The 23,108-nt window shown below is 35.9% G+C and overlaps 2 protein-coding genes across 4 annotated transcripts; both read left to right on the top strand.

Annotated features, from left to right (window-relative positions):
- Positions 1 to 1,331: 1,331 nt before the first annotated feature.
- Positions 1,332 to 13,258, top strand: LOC135612462 (phosphoglycerate mutase-like protein 1). 3 transcript variants are annotated; one of them, XM_065108796.1, is made up of 11 exons: positions 1,333 to 1,473; positions 2,942 to 3,003; positions 3,107 to 3,214; positions 5,712 to 5,791; positions 8,547 to 8,709; positions 9,122 to 9,196; positions 9,297 to 9,385; positions 11,309 to 11,428; positions 12,441 to 12,485; positions 12,563 to 12,600; positions 12,678 to 13,258. In XM_065108796.1, exons 1-11 carry the CDS (start codon positions 1,362 to 1,364, stop codon positions 12,689 to 12,691), a joined length of 906 nt encoding a protein of 301 aa, XP_064964868.1. In that variant the 5' UTR covers positions 1,333 to 1,361; the 3' UTR covers positions 12,692 to 13,258. The 3 variants fall into 3 exon arrangements, with proteins under 3 accessions (XP_064964869.1, XP_064964868.1, XP_064964866.1); XM_065108794.1 differs by having other exon boundaries at positions 1,334 to 1,473; positions 12,563 to 13,258; XM_065108797.1 differs by lacking the exons at positions 12,441 to 12,485; positions 12,563 to 12,600; positions 12,678 to 13,258 and adding an exon at positions 11,994 to 12,406 and having other exon boundaries at positions 1,332 to 1,473.
- Positions 13,259 to 14,076: 818 nt separating this feature from the next.
- LOC103984963 (probable beta-1,4-xylosyltransferase IRX9H) lies at positions 14,077 to 22,256 on the top strand. The gene is made up of 4 exons (XM_009402555.3): positions 14,077 to 15,674; positions 18,590 to 18,839; positions 20,603 to 20,792; positions 21,804 to 22,256. The coding sequence occupies exons 1-4, from the start codon at positions 14,824 to 14,826 to the stop codon at positions 21,818 to 21,820; spliced, it is 1,308 nt and encodes a 435-aa protein (XP_009400830.2). The 5' UTR covers positions 14,077 to 14,823; the 3' UTR covers positions 21,821 to 22,256.
- The last annotated feature ends 852 nt before the right edge of the window (positions 22,257 to 23,108 follow it).

Raw genomic sequence — 23,108 nt, 5'->3', positions numbered from 1 at the left:
GATCATTTTCTATACGTTCCTTAAAGAAAAAAGCATTAGTTCTTGTAACTTTCTTAGTGTCCTTTATATCAATCAGGAATACACTCATAAAGAAATAAAAAATTTAAAGCATTATGAATCCAATTTGTGCAGTTACATTAATCATATAAAAATTATCAAAAAAACCTAATTATTGTATCGAAATAATCTTTCGTGATGAAAAATATTGAAATATAAGTATAATAATAATACACAACTATTTAGAGTTAACATTTGATAGGTTTTAACATGACGTGACAAAAACAAAACTTCAAAGTCTATAAGAGAAGAATGCGTGGCACTAATGTGGACACCTTGATCATTTTAGGTTAACATTTCACTTTAGGGATCTTTGTATGAGAGAGGAGATAGTGTCATGGATTCTGTAGCTCATGTGACTCATCTTCATGATAATCATTAAAGCCTATCAACCTAAATCGATAAGTGTTTATGAATACTTCATAATCGATCCTTATCGTATATAATTTTCAATCCTTAGTAAATAGATTTGATACATCCACATTACGTAAATACTTGAGAGTTTGAAACATCAAATATGTTATTTTGCTCGATTTTATACAATAAAATTTAAAAATAGTAAACCAACGGTAACAAAAATATTAAAAAAAAACCTATTTCGCACTACATGATGTGAAAAAATTAAAATACACATATATTTTTTTGAATAAATTGTTCATTAATATTAATTAGTTCGGGTTAAAGAAATAAAGAAAGGAGATTGCTATTTATAACCCCCATTTTATTATTTACAATCATATTTTAATTTTTTTTAATATTTCTAAATTATAAATATACCTAAATATGCTCCTCTACTTCCTCTTTCTTCTCTTTTTGCTATTTTTCATCTTCCCTGGAAGATGACAATGGCGAGAAAAGATCATAATATAAATAAATATAAAATGATACTTTTATATTCCTTACGTATTCTAATCCTCAATTAATCTATAATTCGAGAATCAATTATAAATTTGAGTGAAAATCTCTTCTTTAAATTGAAATCAATCCATTTTATAATAAATATCTCACTTTTTCGAGTGGGACGATGTCAAGTAACCTCGGTGATAAAAGTCGACGATGATTACGACTAATAAGGGATTGTAGAAAAAAAATAAAATCAATAATATTAAAAATATGAATAGTAAAATAATATTATTTTTATTTTATTTTTATTTTTAAAGAGATTATGAATAACAAGGTTGTTAATAGATAAAAAAAAAAACATAAAATAAAGAAAATTCCAGAACAAATACTTGGGCTGGAATTCTAAGTTCCACAAAAGTTGGGCTTTCGTTTCCTCCCCACATCTGCACCACATATTAATAATGCATCCAAAGCACTCCCCCTCTTCATCCTCGTCTCCACCGCTTCTTCCCCTCCCGCTCTCTTCCGCCTCTACTTGGCCGTGTTGTCCCCGCTGCTCCTCCGGCTTCCCAGGTAAATATCAAGGAAAGGAAGAGACTACCTACCTTCCCTTATTGATCTGATCTCGTTCGCGTGCTCCTTAAATTGGTTGCCTGGTCAAGAAGAAGATCGTTGCCCTTGCTCTCTTTGATTGATGGTTGTCTTGTCGTACGGTTACTCCACCATTCGTAATTAGAGATTGATTTTCTTTCGTTTTTGATTTATCGATGACGAATAGTCGCACAGCGGCAGGCAGTTCGGAAATCCGAGTGAAGACAGCATTGGTAACGACTGGGAAAGAAAAATTGTACTAGTAATTCCATAAAATCGTAGAGAAGTTTAGGTTTCTTGTTCCTCCCAGTTGTAAGAAAGCAAAAGCATTAAGCCGTTGAGCAAAGAACATGGTTAAGGGAGAATGATGTGTTCAAGAAAAGTTGAGCTAGGAGATTTCAACAGAGGGTTTGTAATTTAGTAGATCGGTAGTCCACAGGGAAGCTAGTAGACTCGGTGCCTACGTTTCTTAGATAGGGTCACATATTTGATCAAAGAATTCAAAGTAGGTGGAGGAGTCACCTTATGGTAACTGCCAGTCTGCCTTATCTAGTTCAAATTTTCCAAAACCTTTTGTCTATCACGTAGCGAAACACATCTTTCACCGGCCAGTTGTCCTCGAGTTATAGGGAAGGAGTGAGAATCGTGATGACTAGTTTTCTTGATGAGAAAATCTCAAAAGGTGCGCCCATAAAGTTTTTGCACCTCCATTGACAACTATTCTAGTCTTTGAACTTAACTACAGGAACTTCTTTTTTAATGAATATATGATTAATGAGGCTAATGGGATTCTTGTTGTCATCTAGGAAGGCTTGCTGCAGAATGTAGTTCTGAGTAATTGCCCCATAGGCCTTATATTTATCTATATGGAGATGAAGTCATGTAAAGAAGGGGATTCTTATTCGTACAAACATTATTTTGAACTTGGAACGAGCATGAAGAAATTAATGATATGGATTTATCTTTTGAGTTCTTTTGCTGGATTGGTCACTCATTATCTTTAGGAAAAAGGTAAGATAATGTGCCAACAATGTACTTAGAATTAATATGTGGATATGTGTCCAGATGGACATAAAAATACTATGTGGATATGGCTTGGCATGGCAAGAATCCTAGAGCTGATATGTCTGCAAGGGGCATGCCAGTTTACATTCACATCCTCATCTCTTGTACTTCATGGTGTAGGACCACTGTTTATAGTTCAGGTTACGTAGATGTTTCAAAACATTTAACTTGATTCTTTTGAACTACTGGTTCAAAGTATTTTAGCTGGGCTAGTACCAAGTTGAAAAGTTAAAAAACATTAAATTTTATTATCTGCAAATCTCCTTGTATTACTCATCCTTTCAATAGAGAATTTTAGACAATGCTTTAGGTTTATAATTTGACACTAGTTGCTCTGGTTTTGCATTGACTGAATGCCACCAGCTTCTAACTTGGTTATCTGCAGATATGAATGGTGTCACTAGCTCAAGCTTGTTTCCTTTGCAGCGCTGTAAAACTGTGCACCTGGTTCGTTTTAGCTAAATATATTTTCTAAAGTGGCCTTGTACCAAAGATTTTTTTTTTTGGGGACCTGAAACTCTAATCTATTACATGCAAAATGTGTATGTAGGTCAGACATGCACAGGGCATTCATAATGTGAAAGGTGAAAAAGACTACAGAGCATACTTATCTCCAGAACTTTTTGATGCACCCCTTACTCCATTGGGATGGGATCAGGTACAATAAATGACTTTCTTTCTCTCTGTTTGCTGCATGTTATTTATTTGAGTAGTCTAGCCTGATTGGATCCAAGGGCAGTCAAGAATTTTTGGTTGAATATATGCACTTTTTTTTTTTTTTCAGTTTTGTTGATCATTTGATGGACTGCAATTAAACAGGAATAGTTTTGTGTAGGATGGTGCAAAATGTTTTACTAGATGCAACATGGTTTCCTAACATTACTGCTTGTGGAAAATGTTGCATGCGAGACTGATGATATCAACTGATAATATTTGTTTTCAAAACATATTAAATTGTAGAAGTTGATGCAGCAATAAGTATAAGAATTATTGTGAGTTGCAGCACATCTATTCATGCTCTCTCTAGATCATTGTAGTTCAACTTAGTTATGACTTAAATTATGCATCAAAATTATTCAAATTTGTTTTGGTGCATAAACTGAAAGAAAATAGTTAAACAAGAAAGAATAATGCATGAAACATTTGATCTTAGGTGAAGCAACAATGGTAATCATGTAACTAGACATAAATGGCCAAGATCCACAGATTTTGGCTAGGTCTATGTTGGATCTAGCTTAAATCTATGGGAACTATGTTAGATCCATGCAGATTCAACTTAGATTTACATGGAGCCAAGGAACTCTACTCTAGCTAGGGGAATATTGAATTTGATAGAACTTAACAAGGACACCAGTGGTTTGTTTCATTGATATCCAAGAAGTTTTACATGGAGAGGATATACATTAGTATGGTTTTAAGTAAATGAACTTAATGGGAGGCTAATAAGAGGTTAAGCATAAGTACTTTCAGACAGCATTCTGTGCAATTTATTGTGTTAGTAAACTACTCTAGTCACCACATGGTACCTTGACAAAGTTAAAAGCCATGTATGGACGTGGTAGGAGATTCCATATTGAACTAAAGAAAGATATCCAGAAGTTAGATAAAACAAAGTGACGTGATTTTGTTGAAATGGAGTTTGAAGGGTCTCTGAGGAGACAGCCTACTGATGTGCGTCATAAGAGCAGGAGAGTGAGTCTTACTCCAAGTGCGAGTCTTACTTGAGTGAAGTGAGTTAAAAAAAAAAAACTGAAGGATCTAGAGCCATTAGATAAGTGACTAGAGGACGTCAGATGGCTGCATAATCTTGTGAGATGGATGGAGATGTTAATAGGTATAGTCCTGTAATAGCACGAGCTCACATGGAGTTGGGTTTACATATGAGTGAATTAGATGTAGCTAGTGTTATTCAAAGTTGCTGCCTAGGACACTAGGTATCACCTAGGTGCTTAATTGGGCCCTACTGGCTAGGTATAATTGACTTAGGCAAATTTATAGTCTTTCTTTTTTCATTTTGCATACTATGTATGTATGTTTTCTTTGATATTTAGAGATATAATCAATATATGTGACTTCTGTGGATGTCAATTTTCTTTTATTTTAATACATGCACATAGGTATTCTTCATAATTTTCGAGGTATAGTTCTCAGATTAGTTTAATGGTTTATTCATTATTGGATTCAATAGTTTTAGGCTTTGCAGTTTAACATACAACAATGGATATGGTTGGTAGTAATGCTATCAAATGCTGGCGCATGGGTGCCTAGATGCATGTGTAGGTGCTTAAATGGGCTTGCCTTTCTAGCCTTTCTAATCCAACCTGTCTTAAGCGGTCTAGGTTAAAAACTATTTCAATATATTTGCCCCATGAGTCCAGGCCTGACAAACGATACTTGGGGTGAAACAAGGTTCTATTAGCCTTTTAAGGTTTATAAGCTTTAAGAGGTAGTTCTTTTTTACCATGCAAAAATGCTAAAATATTGAATTGAAAAATTAATACAAGATTCAAGACCATTTATAGTTTGATGGAGTAAAAATATAGTGACTTGCTTTATATTAAACTGTTAATCGACTTTAGCTTTTACTGGCTATGCATTGTTGCACAATCAACTGTATGCTCAGATTTGAGATTATATTTAACGTTATTTTTTTATTGTTAATTTTTAGAAAATTAAATTGCCTAAAGTTACTAGGTGATCTGCTTATTTGCTTTGGTGGTGCATGGGCATGTAAGGATTCCAACTCCTATGTACCATCAGGGTGCTTTGGCAACCTTGGACACAAGTTCCTAACCAACCCATGAGTGGAATGGTTTTGCAAGAAAAATTTGTGGACGCCTTTGTGCAAAGTGGGATTGAGGAAGATATACAAAGGCCTTTGTGTGTGGCATTAATAGGTAAGAGGACACAGAGAGAAATGTGGCAAAGATAAAATCTATACAAAGCAGCATAAAGAATGGTTGAGCAGAGTTTCAAGAACTAACAACACTTGTTCGGTTATCCTTCAGTGATTTTGTGTATGATAATATGCATGCTTGTTCAACTTATTGGTACTTCTTTTTTCATATTTTAACATGTTAATAATGCGCTTGTTATGAAACTTTCCTGTGACCGATAGTTAAAATTGCTTAATTATATTTATGTTATTCTTACAGGTCGATAATCTCCGTAAACACATTAGAGCCTGCGGCCTATATAAGAAAATTCAATTGGTTATCACCTCTCCTTTGCTAAGGTAGAATCCTTATATGCCTTATATGAATTATTTGACTAATTTGAAGTATGAATTTTTGTCCCTTTTTTTATTCAAATTCTGTGTATTAACAAGTAGAAAGAGGACAGATCTCCATGTATTACACTTTTCAATGCATTTGAAAATATCGTTGGACATATTAGGCCTTGTCATGTTGTACTAGAGCCTCGAGTCTTTTGTTGGAACATCAAGGATTAAACTGCCACGGGATCAGAGTTGCCATGTGTACCTTATGCGTTTGGTGCTGTCAGTCCTGTGCCTTTTCTTTGCACTCAAATCATGGACAATAGTCTTTTTTTCTTTCGAGAAGAAAATCTTCACTGATGCTGATTCTGTTGCCCTTATTTCTTTGAAGTTCTGAAGATTTTTTTTTTAAAACTTTGGTGTAAGTGATTTCCATTATTTTGAACTTTCTGGGAGTTCCATTAGGTGGGGCTATATTGTGTCAAGATGGTTCTAGTTTTGGTATTGCACCAAGCAACTGCAGGCTTATCCTTTATCTAAGAGTTTAGTGAATGTCGTGGAACCCAAGTTTCCTCTTCCTCTTAAAAAGAATATCCTTGTTGTCATCTATGTTATTTTTGGCTTAACTTGACTTTAGGATGCACCACTTTTATCACATGTAATGTCCAGTTTGCATCCAGCCACATGATTTACAACTTTTGTAATACCTTAAACACAGTAACATGCAGAATTAGACAAAGGATAAGTTCATGACTCATGAAAACTGATGAAGGTTTATTGTTTTGTTGTATGAAAATTCAATGTTGTTAAGACACCTGAAAATTTTGGTGTTCTACTAATAAATACATATTATGGTGAGTAGAATCATTTAAGATGTTATGGACACATTCAAATAAGATTTATTAATGCATCAGTTTGATTTTTTTTTTTATAATTTTGACAGTGACATCGTCTTTTAAACACCTCTCTCTCTACTCCCCACTCCCCTTGAATCCTGTTTAGCTCGCCACTGCCACCATTATCCAAGGGAATTGTTATTTAACTCTTTTTCTGTAGTTTCAGAGAGAGAAAGAATTGATATATGATTTATTTGAAGCTGTTGTAGGTTTGTAAGTGATGCATGATTATCCGCATTAGAGAGTAGCTGTCGATCAACCTTAGGTCCTTCACTCAGTCCTCAGCCTCCTCTTCCTCTTCTTCCTCCTACTCTTATTCCGCTGTGCCTCTTCTCAACTCCTCCTCTCCTTTTTCTCCTCTGTCCTTCTTGGTGTTGATCAGCGTGACAGCCTACTATGCGTTGGTATTTCGGTGCATACAGGATTTGTAGTGGTCCAACCACGGACCGATAGATGTCTGGTATCGAGATTTGAAGCCATGACTGGAACCTTTTGATTTTTGTATTTATTCCACATGCTGCTGAATTTAATGAATCAACATTATTAGTTCTTAGGTGTTTTGTAGTAGTATATTATTGTGAAGAGATATATGATGAGTTAGATATTGTGGAGAGATATTTAGGGTATGAAAATTTTAAATGCATGTGATTGGTTTGAGATCATTTATTCCTTCAGAACTTGTTATACTGTTACAATATATTGGGTCTAAGACTTGTATTTTTTTTCTCAATTGGAAAGCGATTCTAACTTTAGAAGAAAAAGAAGGTAAAAATGCATTTAGTCATCTTATTTTCCATTATCTTTGATTCGACATATCAATTGTAATCCGTACATGTGTTTAGTTATTGTAACACACCAATTCTGCATGAATAGTTGAACATGTCCAATGACTTTGGTTAGTATGTGTTACTATCTACCCCCAAGAACAACATCTGATGACTCCTAAGTGAACTTAACTCACATGATTGTAGGCTCAATTTATAACAAATATGGTAGTTGTTTATGGTGTACGGGGGACACTGGGATCTTTGGTGCATCTTGATGAATATTTGGACTTAGTAGAGGAACACAGGGTATTGTGGCAGCCATGTGGTGGGGCACAACTCTTTCAGACCCTATATCAGCTACAAGGGATCTTGGATGATCCATGTGTTGTATATCTCTGACCTAACAATGATACTAGAGATTAAACTGGAGGTAACTTTAACATTCCTATCCAGTATGATTAATCTCACGTCACACACTACCCACCATAGGACACAACTTTAAAATACTGTTTGGGAGCTTGGTTCTCGTGGTTTTGAGTTTTGGTCATAACAATTTATCGTGTTTTTTATTTTTTAACATCTGTATTAATGCCTGTCCTCTCTTCTTTCTATTAGTAGACTGTAAAACAAGTTATAGTGTGATATACTATACCGTACATTGTTAAAGAAGTAAAAAATTCTCATGGACTTGATCCAACTTGTTTAATTAGAGGACAATTGTTATTGAATTAATTGTTTAGAATATTACTTGTGTGAACAACAAAATACAATTGATATGAATGAACTGACATCATTGCGTCATCTATTTGGTCCTGCAAGGGCTTCACCTTGCATTATAAGGTATGTTTTGCCCATTATAATTTGAGTGACCAGGATTCTTATTGTGGATATAATCTCTCTATTTGCAGGGGTAAGGATATGTATATTGGTCATTTGATCTTCCTCAGATACCCATATTGTGCATTAGGCTTGCAAAGATGAGATAAATGTGATGGTTGCGGTGTTTTTGTTACATTGAATTCATAGTTCATTAGTCATCAGTGCATCAAGCGATTGTAGTTTAATCGTGGCTCTGGTTATTTTGTTATAATGGTATAAATTTTGCTACAGAACAATGCAAACTGCCGTAGGGGTTTTTGGAGGAGACAGCTATAGTGATGGGGTCAATGTGCCTGCCTTAATGGTTGAAAACGTTGGGAATAGTAACCGGCCTGCAATTTCAAGCTTGAACTCTCCACCATTTGTAGCGGTTGAATCTTGCCGGGAGCATTTGGTATTTATTACTTTATCCTTTTTCCACTGGGTTGATAATTAATTCTAAAGTTTCACTTACAAGATTAACCTTACTGTTTAATTTATCTTCTGTCAATTTTGATCAGAAGAATTGGTCTTCAAGCATAGATGTCATATTTTTTCATGATTTATCCCAAGTTTTACATAATTTATTATTATTCCATGCCTGTCCTCTTGTTCTATTGATTATGCTTTGGATCAACAGTAATAGGTTGCACTTCGAGGCGGACTTTTGGTGATAAGTTTATATGTTATTTATTATGAAGTTAGCATTCAATTTGAATTCTGAATTCACATTTATTCTAGATGTTAAGTTTATCCATAAGCATTCTGTATTTATCAAATAAAGTTGATAAGTGATTTTCTTATTACAAGGCTTATGCTGACTGCAGGGAGTTCGCCCATGTGATAAGAGGAGAAATATAAGCGAATATCGGCATCTTTTCCCTGCAATTGATTTTTCTTTGGCAAGTACTTTCTTAATAATTTCATGACTATATCAAGTATCAGTAAGTTTGCAAAGCTAGTCTTTGTTGGAGTATCATGTAAAATTTGACTCTCTTTCAGATAGAGAATGATGAAGACATCTTGTGGAAAGCTGATGTCAGAGAGACAAATGAAGAGGTTGCAGCTAGAGGAGTAAAGTTTTTAAACTGGTGAATAAATAACCAGTATTATGAAAAGTTTTCATGAACAAACCATTGAGGATTTGACTAATTTCTTTATGTTTTCTTATGAGATAGCTTCATTCCAATTTCTAGTTGTCTACCTTTTGCTGAATATCAACAGAACCTTGAATGACCAGTTTGCTGACCGCTATTGCCTGTTTTTCCATCAATGCTGTTACAATCATTGTGTGGTCCAATTCATTGTTGTGCTTTTAGTTCATGGCTAATTCATTTATACAATTGTAAAGTTATTTTTATGTCACTGAAGGAGTTCATGTTTAGTCAGAGGCAAGGTTCATAATTTCGTATCGTATCAGTGTTTCGAGCTTCACTCGGTATATATATATATATATATATATATATATATATATATATATATATAATAATAATAATAATAATAATAATAATAATAATAATATAAAACTAATATATAAAAAAAAGAGGTGTACGCTACCTCGGCGATGTCACCTCCTTCGCTTCTCCTCGTCGCGTCAGATGAGGAGAAGACCGATCTTCTCCTCATCTACGATGTTCAGTGAAGAACCGACGAAGAAGCCGAGCCGTCACCTCTCTGTTACCTTTTGGATTGGGATCGTCGAGGGAGGGCGGTGCTAGATCGGAAAGTGTCGAGGTTCTCTCGATTCTTCGAGCATCTTCTTCCTCTTCTCTCTCAATGCTTCTTCCCTTGCCGTAGCCAGGCGGTATCATTTGAAATTAAAATTCTTGGTCAAAGGCTGGTTGTTCAGTTTTCTTAATGGCACATATATTTCATGCTGACTCAATTGTCTTTATACTCATTTTTGTAACAGTCACAACTTTTTTCTAGTTGTTTCTTGAACTGCTTCACAAAGTTTGGTGGTCCTCTGGCATTCTTTTTGAGTCTAAGGAATACTGCTTTTGCATCTTCATATTCTCATAACTGTGTCAAATGTTTTCCTAAAGAAATTAGTGATGCTGTAATGATAAATATTTCACTTAGTGCTGCAAAATTGTCGATATATGTTGCTTTTGATTAGGGTTCTCTTTTATATCATGATGAGAAAAATTAACATTCTCCTAAATCCATGATAACAGCTGCTCCTTGTCTTGTACATGTGAATAGTTTTTAATTCTATTACAGTTCTTAAGAGCTAAATATTCATTACATGTATCTTGTCCTGACTGTGCTTGCTTTGCAACATAGTGCCACTTTTTATTTGTTAAAATAGATTTTCAAGGATTTTCTATCTGGAGATGTAAATTATCATTCTTTACTATTTAAGCTTATGACTCATGAATCTTTTATTTGAAGACTAAAAAAAACACGATATCAATGAACTTAACGAAGCAAAAAAGCTACCAATAGAATATTAACTGTATTTTGTATAATTTACAATATCCAATACATCATAGACCTGAACATACCAGCTAAATCATTTTTTAAGTTTAGATTAGAGGTCAATTTGATTATAGAATATTAACTATTTTGCCACTTCTGCCGACAGAACAGCTTAACACAGGAAAAGTAAATGCCATTATGTTGTGTATGAGGAAAAATCGCATTACACTTTGCAGTTGAATCGTAATATTCTTGGAACATCTGGTTTTCCTTTTCCTTAGATCTATTTGATTTGATAGTGGCGTTGACGATATGACTTAAATTCATATACTAGATTCCCCAGCTCTATCATGCTTTTTCTCAAATGGCTGAAATGACTATTTTTTTCGCTTTCAAGGTCTCAAATCTTCTTCCTGATGCCTTACCTAATAAACCTTATCTAAGCAAAGTTAGTATTTGGTTGACCAATTCCTGGGCATGTAGATTAGGCCAGGAAGGAGCTCCTAAGAAAACATTGCATTTAACAAAAAAAAAAAACTATATGAAACTTGTTTCACCTTATACATCTAACTGTTTATTCATTAACTTTACAGGTTATGGACACGAAAAGAGAATGAGATTGTTGTCATTAGCCATAGTGGGCTCTTGTATCATACCCTAAAAATGTTTGGTAGTGACTGCCATCCCATCGTCAAAGAGGAAATCAGCAAACAGTAAGCGTCTATTGATACATTTTTTATTCTGTTCTCATAGTGGTACTATTTGTCTACTTCACACCATGTTCAGAAAAGCTGAGAAAAAAAACATAAATAGAGTAATAAACAAAATTATACTTTGTGCATATTGAGAAAAAGGAGCTAGCGGTTTACCAGTTTGGTCGAATTAGATTTTTCAATCTTGATTGAACCTTGCAATTAGGTTCCTGAACTGAAAATGAACCTGTGCATGAGGCTCCCGCCAATACTAGGGAGCATTATTATCCACTGCATAAAATGAATCAACTGACCAAAAAAATTACCTGATCATAATAGTTTGTTTCTGGCTGGTTAGATTTATTGGTAATGAGCATGATGTGGAGTAGGGAAATAGAAGCACAAAAAAAATGTAATAATATGACTCGCATGTTTACATGCAGCATAGGGGATACTAGAAGATTTAGTCACCTTGTCATATTACCTTACGAAACACCTGAATAAGCTTATGCAACTGAGAAAATGTACTTTTGCATTTAATAGACATGAATGATCTCTAAATGTTCACTGAAGGCAAATTTTGCAGACGTCACTTTAGAGAATCCATTGAGCTCAATTTCCTGGTATACTAAAATTGCTAATGATGCTACTACGGGAGTTCGATGAAGAAGGAACTAGTCCAGTTAGTATTTTGAATAAACATGATTTTGAGGTGTGCACCAACCCTTTCAAAAAGTAGTATCAGCATATTTGATATTTTGATTATAATTAAGTAGATATTTTAGAAAATAGAAGAGGCTAGAATCCTAGTTATGAACATATAGCATTTATCAATTGTAAACATGTCCTAGTTTTCAAGTATTGTAACACTTTATTGCAGTTGTTACTTGTTACTGCATGAGTCTAATTTCAATTGAATATTTTTTACCAAGTACCCGCTGTCAGATTTCTTGTTTTGGTGTTGATAGGATGACTATTTGTTCAATGGAATAGTATCTTATAATTATTTTACTCTTCACTTGCTGTTCCTCAGTTTAGCTAACTGTGAGCTCCGATCTATGGTGTTGGTTGACAGAAGGTGAGAGTTCTAATCACTCTTTATGTTTTTCAGCCATCTAAATTTTACTGATTACGCAAAATGGTTTTGTTTGGTAGTATGCTTGGTTCAGATTCTTGTTACAGCAATTATCCTGGTAAGATACCGAGTGGTCTTGATCTGCCCAGCGACATTGCTGATGATAAGCACCCTGAGAAAGACAACATCAATTAGGTCTTCCAAGATAGTCTCATCGACCAACCAGCGATGCATCAAAGCCTGGAGTTGGTTCCTGATATTTCATGTGATATTAATGTGCTCAGGAGGCCACAGAGTTCAATTTCTTTAACAAATTATCCACATTTGGAGAGGTTTTGTAAGTCTTTGATACGATGCATCGATTAGACTTGATCTATAACATGGATAGAATTTCCAGAGATTTACAGCAAATTGGGACTGGAAGGTGCACGAACTACTTGGTGTGGAGATACTGGTTCTATCGTCCTTGTCAACCTTGGTCAAGTAATCCACTGCTCAGTATGAACAGGTAGGTACTATCGTCTCTTCATTTACCTATTTTTCATGTGGCCTTGTTTCTTTACGTTTTTGCATGAAACATTATGACCTTTGCCTTTCCATTAGAAACTCTTCCATCATCAATATTGGCATCCCAATCCCTATGTTAGTCCAAGATATAGGGCCCAATTCCCGTAAGGGCAACTTTTGGTAGCAAGCGAGGGTAAATTCTCTCGAGTTACTCCCCACTTTGTAAGTGCCACCATAAAACATTATAAAGGCTAAGCAGGGCTTTTTAAGATTGTGGTGAATTGCAGGTTCTCCATACATAATGCACTTTTCTTATAAAGGCATATTTGGTACATTATCTCTATAAGTTATTCATGCTGGCAATAAACTATGGAAAAGACATGAAAAAAATGGGATGCACGAATGGGACTGATATACAAAATCATATTTTATCATACCTACAATAATGCCATATTATCGTTGATGTCTCAAGTATTTTTTGCTATAAAATTGCAGGACTTCCATGCATGTTGTGCATATGTGCAATCAATAACAAAGTTTTTCTTACGGTATTGTGCATATTATTTCCTTATTATCATGATTATTATTTTTTTATATTTGTCTATATATGTCAACTATTTATACTAGTTAATTTAAGCATGATGTGGATTGCATGTTTATACTTATCATAAATGCTAGTGCAAAATTTAAAATATTTAAGCTTTATCAATACACTTCATTGGGTATAAACATATGTTTTTGTTTATTGGTTATTTTCAACTGTAACTTGTAGAACCTTTTGAGTTTAAAACTTAATTTTTATTTTTTTCTTTCGATAAATAATCGTATTGATAGTTTTATATTCGCCCTTTGCTGATGGGTTGAAGGGGTGCATCTATTAAAATTTCATCCTTTGGGTATCAAGCTGTATTTGGATTTAGCCTCGATTTGAAGTACGAACTCTCTCCTCATTTCTCCTGACAACAGTTTTTATTTTTGCTACGTTAAAAGACGATTAGTCACGTCACTGTACAATTGAATTTGGAAATGGGAGTCCTGGTTACACCCCCCCCCCCCCCCCCCCCCCCCCAATATTTCGTCTTAAGATAGCTATTATGCTTAGATGTGAATTCTATCGACAGCTGAGAACCCAAAATTAAAGATGAACTTTGCACCCCCTTTTTTTTCTTAATCTAACTCATTCCAAATTCGATTAAAATGTATACCATTGCACTGTCATTCCGGTAAGCGTGGAACATCAATGGATCATTTCATACACGGTCAGAAAAAGGTAAGAAGAAGACAAAACAACCGTGACAGGCGAAGCCTCGTTCCTCTGGTCGCGGCGTACCCCTAATATAGAAGCCTGGATCAGTCAGGCGTACGGTGCCGGTTTCTGGAAGCAGATCACTAGTCTCCGCACCAGCGCTCGGGGAGCGGCGGCGGCCAGTGAGAGCTTTGGTACCGATGCCTTAGGCATGCGCGTTGAATCGGGTTCAGGTGAGACCCGCATTTGAGGCGGAGAAAGCAATAAGAAGCGAAAACCCGGTTCCGCCCCTCCATCTCTTCCTGGTATTTTCTCCAACTTTGTGGCGTACGAGGGTATTCCAGGCGATTCACACTACCACTGCCGAGCTGTGATGCAGCGACGGGGGAACCCCGGCACTCGTGGCCGCCGTTTGGGCGATCCAGGTCTCCTCCTCCCCAATCCATCGTCCATCTCCCATCTCCGTCTTCTTTCCTCCCCTTACCCCTATCTATCTTAACCCACCAGATCTAAGCCTTCCGTTTCCTCTCCCTCTTCCTCTTCTCTATCCAATTCATCAATTGCTTCCTTTCTTGATGCGTCTGAGCCATGGCGTCCTTCCGTCGAGCTCTCTCGGCGGCTAGCCACATCCACAACGATCGGTCCCTCCACAATCACACCCTCCCTTCTTGCATTTCCACCAGCCGCCATCACCCCCACTCCTGCTGCTCTTTCTTCGCGGTTCGCCGGCTCTTCGAGGGCGTCTTCCTCCGGAAGCCCTTCCGTGGCAAGCCTCTGCCGTCGCAGCAGCACCAGCACCACCACAATTCATGGAAGAGGTACCTCTCCCGCTTGCTCCTCTTCTTCCTCCTCGGCTTCGTCTTCGGCCTCTACCCATTCGCGGAGCTTGACGACTTCGTCTTTCGGCCCCACCACTTCTCCTTTGATTCATCGCCCTCCATCAGCCGTAACGGTAGCCTTCCGCGCCGTGATCTCGCGGCAGTCCTCCGGCCCGGCGACGCAGAGATCGAGATCGTGCGATCTGATGAAGGCCACCGGTACTCGAACGACGAGCCCCTTCCGAACGACCTACCGGATCCATCGCCGCCCAGGAATAAGTTGCTGATCGTCGTGACGCCCACGTACAACCGCGCCTCCCAGAGCTACTACCTTAGCCGCCTGGGCCAGACGCTGCGGCTGGTCCCGCCGCCCCTCCTCTGGATTGTGGTGGAGATGAACGCGGCCTCGATGGAGACCGCAGAGATTCTCATGGGCACTGGCGTCGTGTACAGGCATCTCGTCTGCAAGAAGAACTCGACCAATATCAAGGACAGAGGTGTCCACCAGCGGAACACCGCACTTGAGCACATCGAGCGGCATCGTCTGGATGGGATCGTGTACTTTGCGGACGACGATAACATCTACTCGCTCGAGCTGTTCGAGGAACTGAGGGAGATCAGGTATGTCCTTTGTGCCACCATAAGTGTCAAAACAAGATTTCACATAAAAAAATTACTACTTTCTTAGCTTTAGATTAGTGTGTTTTAACTTTATTTCCTCAACAGATGAACTTATTGGGCTGAAACAGTAAAAATTAAATTGATTTGATACTGATGCATGCTCGATGAGTGGAATCGAGAAAGAATTCCTTTGTTTAATGGAAACAAATGAAACTGAAGGAGAATATGTGATTTAAATGAATCAATATGTTAACTGGTGATGAAGAAGTACCATAGATGGCTACATCAAGCTATATGGTTTTTTCAGATGCTTGGTGATGGAAAATGGTATGAAATAAACTACAAATCATGGTCTTGTGACTAGAGTTCAAAGCAATCAAAGGGAAAGCCATTGATATGGCGATAACTTGAGATCATTTGAGTCACTGGTGACTGGTGGTATTGTCAAAATTGTTAGATATGATATTGGTTTCAGTGATAAAAATTTCCAGGGCAAAGTGACTGATAGAGATAAACAGAATAATGAATAAGATTTTAAAAGTTGATTCATGAAACTAACTGGAGTAGGATATGAACATGTATGAAGAATAATAAACAAACATATCCAACTTTGCTATTTATTGTTTAGTAAGTAGTTGCATGAGCATGCCAACCACTGGATAAAGATGATTTTGGAACAGTTTTTTTTTTTTTTGGCAACATCTTTACGATATGCAATTTTTTTTAGAGGATGAATGTGTCAATCTTGAGTATGTGATCCGAGTAAAAGTATCAGTCCAATACAAAGTGGATATTTTGAAAAATGGAAGAATATGTGCAATTTGAGAGAGAAGCTTATGAGCTATGTGGTCCATCTTCATGTGTCTCATAAATGGCCAAATTAGCATAGAGAATAATATACATCAATAATCACATGGAAAAAGTTAGATTCTGAAACTGGTGGGCCTAAGCTACCAAATAACATTACAGTGTAGTTGAATAAATAGCCTAAGATGTCTTAACTAGGGGCTAATTACATATTATCTCCTGTAATTAGACATCCTTAGCATTCTGATTCTTAGACTTACAAAATTTACATTAGCATCCCTATAGTTATGAAGACAAAACATTTAACCCCATCTATCCTAATGCCATCAGCTTTACCAACGAAAGATGCAACACGTGATATTATGTGCGGAATTATCGATTTCGTCAATGGCAAAATGATCATTTTATGAGTTAATTAAAAGGTGGAAGACAGGGGCCATTGGCTTAGGCAGCTGCATGATTGGTTTCTTTCCCAAATCGATCTCTTAGGGTTTAGGACTAACTTAACAATGCCGTGTTGTAGAGGAGCTTTGTCCTAAACCCTAAGAGATCGCTTTGGGGGAAGAAACTCTAAGAGATTGATTTGGGGAAGAAACCAATCGTGCACCTAAGCCAATGACCCCTTTCTTCCACCTTTTATTTAGTGCCTGAAATGACCATTTTGCCATTGATAAAATCAATAATTCCACACGTGCTATAACGTGTTATATCTTCTGTTGGTAAAGCCGATGACACTAAGGTAAATAAAGTTAAATGTTTCATTTTCATAACAATAAGGATGCTAATGTAAATTTGTTAAGTCTAGGGGTCAGGATATTAAAAATGTCTAACTACATAGGGTAATATGTAACTAGACCCTTAACTAGTTGACTAGAGCAAACAAGAATTGTCGAAGATTGGACAAATGAGACATATGATCAAATCTTTTTGGATACATGAAAGTAGAATTCTACTCTAAATTTGTTCCTGCACCTTATATAAGTTTTCCATTCCAAGAAACTTATTTTGCTCTAAATTTGTAGTTGTTAGTTGTTACTTTAAAATTAGGCAAGAATTCTAATACGAGTCATGGTTGCATATTCAATTCAATTCTCTGATCATTGACAAAAGCATGTTGTTGATAACATGTCCTGGCTTCTCCTCGATCTTGTCAAAAATGATGTTGATTCTAGTTGTCTCGTCCATGGATACTTCATCAATAAAAAACACGGGATAGTCATGCTCTGATACTCTATAACAGTATATAATGCTCTTATCAGCGTATTCTGTGGCCTTCCAAGAATGCAAGAAAGAGAGAGATGTATGATTGGATTCTAAAAACATATTAGCTTAGTGTCTTTCTTCTTTCCTTCTTTTCTTTGATTTTAACCAATTTGCAAAATATCAAATATATGAAAAAACAAAAGCACCTTCATTTTGCTTTATTATGATATTTGATTGTTTATTCTTCCACAAGTTTGGTAGAGCTCATTGCAGGTCAGGCAAATAGCCTCTTGGCATGTAAGGATATGGATCCAAATTGATGAGAGTTCTCATGCATTTGTCCACTGATTTTTAATTGAAATAAAGATTTCTCTTTTTAAAAAAATTTGTGATATGTTGCATAGTATAGCCTTCTTTCCATGTAACTTTATTTGTTGGTTTTAATAGTTTCTCAGTCTGTGGTGATAATAATAGAGTGCAAGAGTTGAAATATTGTCTAGTTACTCCACTATCTCAATAAATTGGGCTGACCCAAATGTCACATTGTACTGCTAGCATTTGATCTCCACGATCTGAAACTGACATGCATCAAACAGGCCAGTTTAACAGTCCGCTTTTTTTAATAAAATTTCCAAAGCAAACAACGTTGTTTCTTGATTTTAAACCTGGTTGTTTAAATATTTACTTGAAACACACTTGATCGGACCTGCAATTGTGTGAGTTCTTACACAGGAAGATCCATGTAACAAAAGGATCAGGTCTGATAGCATTTTGTGGTTCTGATCACACATTGCCTATCGTAGCTCATAATGATGATCAGTACCTCTGGTACATGATAAATTCACGTAATTATCTTTCCTAGCTGTCAATTTAGTACCAGAAAACTTATCTATTTGTTATTTTAGGAGATTTGGTGTTTGGCCTGTTGCAATGCTTTCTCAATGCAAAAATAAGGCAATATTGGAAGGCCCAGTGTGCAATGGAAGTCAAGTAATTGGATGGCACACTAATGAGAAAAGCAAGAGACTTAGGAGGTTTCATGTTGATATGTCTGGATTTGCATTCAATAGCACCATACTCTGGGACTACAAAAGATGGCATCGTCCAAACTCAGATGCCATTAGGCAGCTAGACACGGTGAAAGAGGGTTTTCAGGTACGCTTTTTCCTTTCTAGTTTTATCTTGTTAAAACTGCAGAGTAAAGTTTTTAGAGCAGAAGTGACAGAAGAGTAAATTATAACTAAATAAGGAAAACTGAGAAAAATACCATTATGTTAGCAGTCATTTATGTTGTTGTGTGAGCCTGGAATGGTCTGTTTACGTTATGATCTTCTGGATAAGGCGAAGTGCAAGAGAATGTTCTCTCTTTACTTCTGATATTTGTTTTGATGTAAACAGATTATATGTCACTTTTAAATTGCAATATTTCATTTTTTTTCCCCCTCTGGCTCTTATGCTTCTTTGGAAGATATTATATTTGCAGTGTTTTTATTCAACAAAAAGAAAAAAGAAATCCTTTTCATGGTATGACCTTATAGGTTTTATCACCTTACAAGCTAGCATATTCAAACTTTATCTTGATCAACCATATTTGTGCGACAATAGGGTTGAACGAATATGTTTTCTTAACTGTGTTTCTAGTATTTATGCCATTTTTTCATAAAATTTTGTATATCTGGTGAGATACAAATTGGGAAAAGTAGCTGATTGGTGTTTGTATCTGGTGAGATACAAACATTTTGAGAAGATTCAAACTTCCATTTTCAGTAGTTTTCTACCTAAATCTATAAGAACTTGCTGATAAAAAAATTTGTAGTATTATTGCCAATCATTTATGTATTAGGTTCCATCTTGAGCAGGTCTATGGCATGTATCGAGATAATGACAGCTCGAGTAAATTGAATGTCTGGCCAAACTGGTTTTCTGAATTCCAGAACTCCTAAAGTGGCTAAACTGATTGCAAAGCTCTATGCATACATGGACTCACACTATTGCATAGGTATCTCTAGAAATTTCTGTTTTTGCTTATAACCCTAGCAAAGAAAACTACGGTATAATGGTCCCTTGGTACTCTGAGTTAAGTTTGATTTGAGTTGTGATCAGATGTGTGTATCTTAACTCATGCCACTTTTCCCTTTGAATCTTACTAAGATTAAGTCATAATAAATGAACTGTTTGTGAATATGCTCTTTTCTTTTAATGTGAGCCGATGTATGTATTAGTTGGAGTCGATGATGCTTTTTGGAGAGTCTATCCAAGGAAGAACCAGCACATGGTACAGGTTGGCATGTCTATAGAAATCTTTTTCAACAACATAATGTAAGTTTGTGTTGCATAGAAGTTTTTGAACCAAGTGGATTGTTCCAACTCAATTAAAGACCACTGGTTACATTGTGGTGGGTGGTTCTCAATTTAGTATGGATCCAGTTTAACAGTTAGATTGGCCCATGTATCAGTACATTGCTCAAATGGGGCTTCAAGTGCATTTGTGTCCATGTAATAGCAAATTTAGATCATGGCTAATGAATTAAAAGATGTATCCCATCCTGACCAAAGTAATTTCCATAAATCAAAAGTATTTTGCATAATTTTAATTTAAAAAATAAATTTTATTTACTTGTCTAGGATGTATAAAACTATTTCTCTATTCTTGGTTATATACCATCAGGTGGACCTAAGGAGCTTTATGATCATCTAGTTTGTCTGTTATGTTTATACTTTATACTGCATCAAGGGTATGTCAACCCTTTCTTTCCGTATCCCTTTGACTTAATTTGTGATTAAATGAAACAACTTTAACTATTTACTGATGTGTGTGTGTGTGTACTTCATTGTCCTTACCAGCATCATTGCCCCTTCTGGCAAGTTTTGAATTCTTTATTAGCATTGTGAAGTACCTAAATGCCATTTGTTTGCAGGAGACTACATTTATAGAGCAGATAGTAGAGGATGAAAGTCAAATGGAAGGCTTACCAAATGATTGCTCAAGGATCATGAATTGGCACCTCCATTTAGAAGGTGGAGATCTTGTTTATCCTGAAGGATGGCAACTCTCAGGCAACCTTGATGCCATTATTCGCTTAACAGAGAACATGCATCTTTTGCAAGGTGCCTCTCTTATGGCCTTTATATTGTTATTTATGTTAATATTTGTGGTCACTTTTGTGCATGACAAGGGGGTGGGAGAATCTATTTAGGAATAACTGTATGCAGACAAGGATACAACTCTCCATTTGTAAGCATATATATGCACATATTTTTGTCCTTTTTTCTCTAGTAATGTACATATTATTTGTAAATCCTATATAACATATATCCCTATCTTTATGTGTATGCACAGTTGTGTATCAATATTTATATGGTATAAACTTGCTGATCAGTGGTATTAATAGTACATAGATCAAAGTTGTACTTGCTATGACATTCAACCTTGCTCTTGGAGTTATTAGAATGGCATTATGCATGCTGCAACATGGATCGGTCAGTGAACAAGCATTCATGGACCTATACTGACACAAGTTTGGTTACATATTGAATTTGTTCAGTTATTTTTGTGCTCTAGATACATTAAAATGCAAATGTATTCATCAATATGGGAATCTGATAGCAAAGATTCAAGTACTTGGACTAAAAAGGTTACTTTTTGAGTTGGTCTGAGTTGCTCACTTGGGAAGTCGGAACCACTAACGAAACTATAGACCCTGCTGCTCAAGTTGTTTAGGCTTGATCCATATCTCTTCTATTAGGCTTGTTAAATCGTTGGTTCCCGGAACTTTTAAATTGCATATTCATTTATCTTATCATGCTTCAGTTTTTAGTGAAAACAACACCAACTCTTGAAATTGTTGATCAATTATGCATAGCAACTTGTGGTTTTCCCTGAAGGTGGACTCCTGGAACCTTCATGGAATTTGTTTGCTCACAACCCAAATATAGACAATTCAGAGTGTAGGTTCAGACTTGATTGTGGACGCTCTTGGTTTACGGCACCAAATTTCTTGGCACAGGATTCTTTCTAAGATGACTTGTTTCTTTCAATAAAAAATTTCATACTCTTGGTTTATGGCAGTCGTGTTGTTTCAATTTAATGTTCGTTCCTAACTGTTCTTATATTTCCAGGAAAGCACTTTACATAGGACAAGTTCAAGTCCTATAACACTTCAGATAGCATAGCAGCTGCTCAAGGTTGGGCGAGCACGATTGAGATTGCATTGTATGTTCCATTCAAAAATTCTTTCAAGATTACAGACCATCATTACTGTCATACTGTTTCGTTTGGGGATTCTTGGAAGGTATATCTATCCCCATCTATGTACAGACTCTTTCATACGAGGGCTCAGCATTTTGGGATATACTGGTTTTCATTTTTCTTTTCACCCCCTTTTTCTTCTTGTAAGAAGCTTTTATTCAGCTCCAACATTTGTGTTCGATAAATATCTGTGCTCTCAACTTGTTTCTCTATAGCTTGCTGATCAGTAGTTCCTCTTGCTAGTTAAGGATATTTGTAGAAGTTGGCCTTCAGAATGATGCAGCCAGTATGAAATTGGAGAGTTTGACTTCATTGATCTCAAATTATCTAGTTAAGAATCCCCTCAGAGGAATCATTGGACATTCAAACTATACCGTGCAAGTGTATGGGAGTTGAAAATTTATAGGCTTCATGACTTATTGCTATGTTATATATCACGTTCTTATGGAAGAACGTGCATCGTCTTTCTCGAGTGATTAGTGCATTATTATACATGTAATAAGTCTTACATTTGAATTCATGTTTAAATATCTTTTCTTGTAGGCTGTTTAATATAATATTGTTTTTCTTATCATTTTTTCTTTAATGGGCATTAGCAACATTAAGGAAAGAGTATGGAAGCAGACAAATCGTGTTTGTTCACTGCATATCTTGCAACATGTAGGCTATGCTATAAATCTTCCTCTGAAATTAAAAATAAAAGAAGACACAAAAATCTGCTTTATGTTTTCTCCACAAATTATCATCTTTTTCATACATTTTGCCTACAGGCACTTTGGAGCTTTCGTTCACCTTCTTGAACACAAACTTTGTGTAGATTTGAAGTAGTCAGACATCTTTAGCATCTTGGTCTTTAAATTTAAAAAAATTATATTGAAATTAAGTGAGACATCTTTAGCATCTCGTAATTGTAAATTTAAATATTTATATTGAAATTTTAAGCATCTTTAGCATCTCTTAGTTAGACATTTCTAGCATCTTGGTCTTTAAATTTAAAAAAATTATATTAAAATTATCAGTGAAACATTTAGTTTTATTTATTCTAACGTCATTGGTATTATTGATGAAAGTATGAAAACAATAGATAAAAAGGTAATTTCAACATCTAAGTTACGTTTTCAATGATGGCGAATGATGACATCGTTAGGGGTCATGTGTGGTTGTCGTAGATAAAG

The sequence above is a fragment of the Musa acuminata genome, chromosome BXJ2-5, assembly GCF_036884655.1.
Source record: "Musa acuminata AAA Group cultivar baxijiao chromosome BXJ2-5, Cavendish_Baxijiao_AAA, whole genome shotgun sequence".
NCBI lineage: Eukaryota > Viridiplantae > Streptophyta > Magnoliopsida > Zingiberales > Musaceae > Musa > Musa acuminata.
The sequence above is the reverse complement of the archived record's forward strand: the minus strand, read 5'-3'. Positions and strand labels throughout refer to the sequence as shown.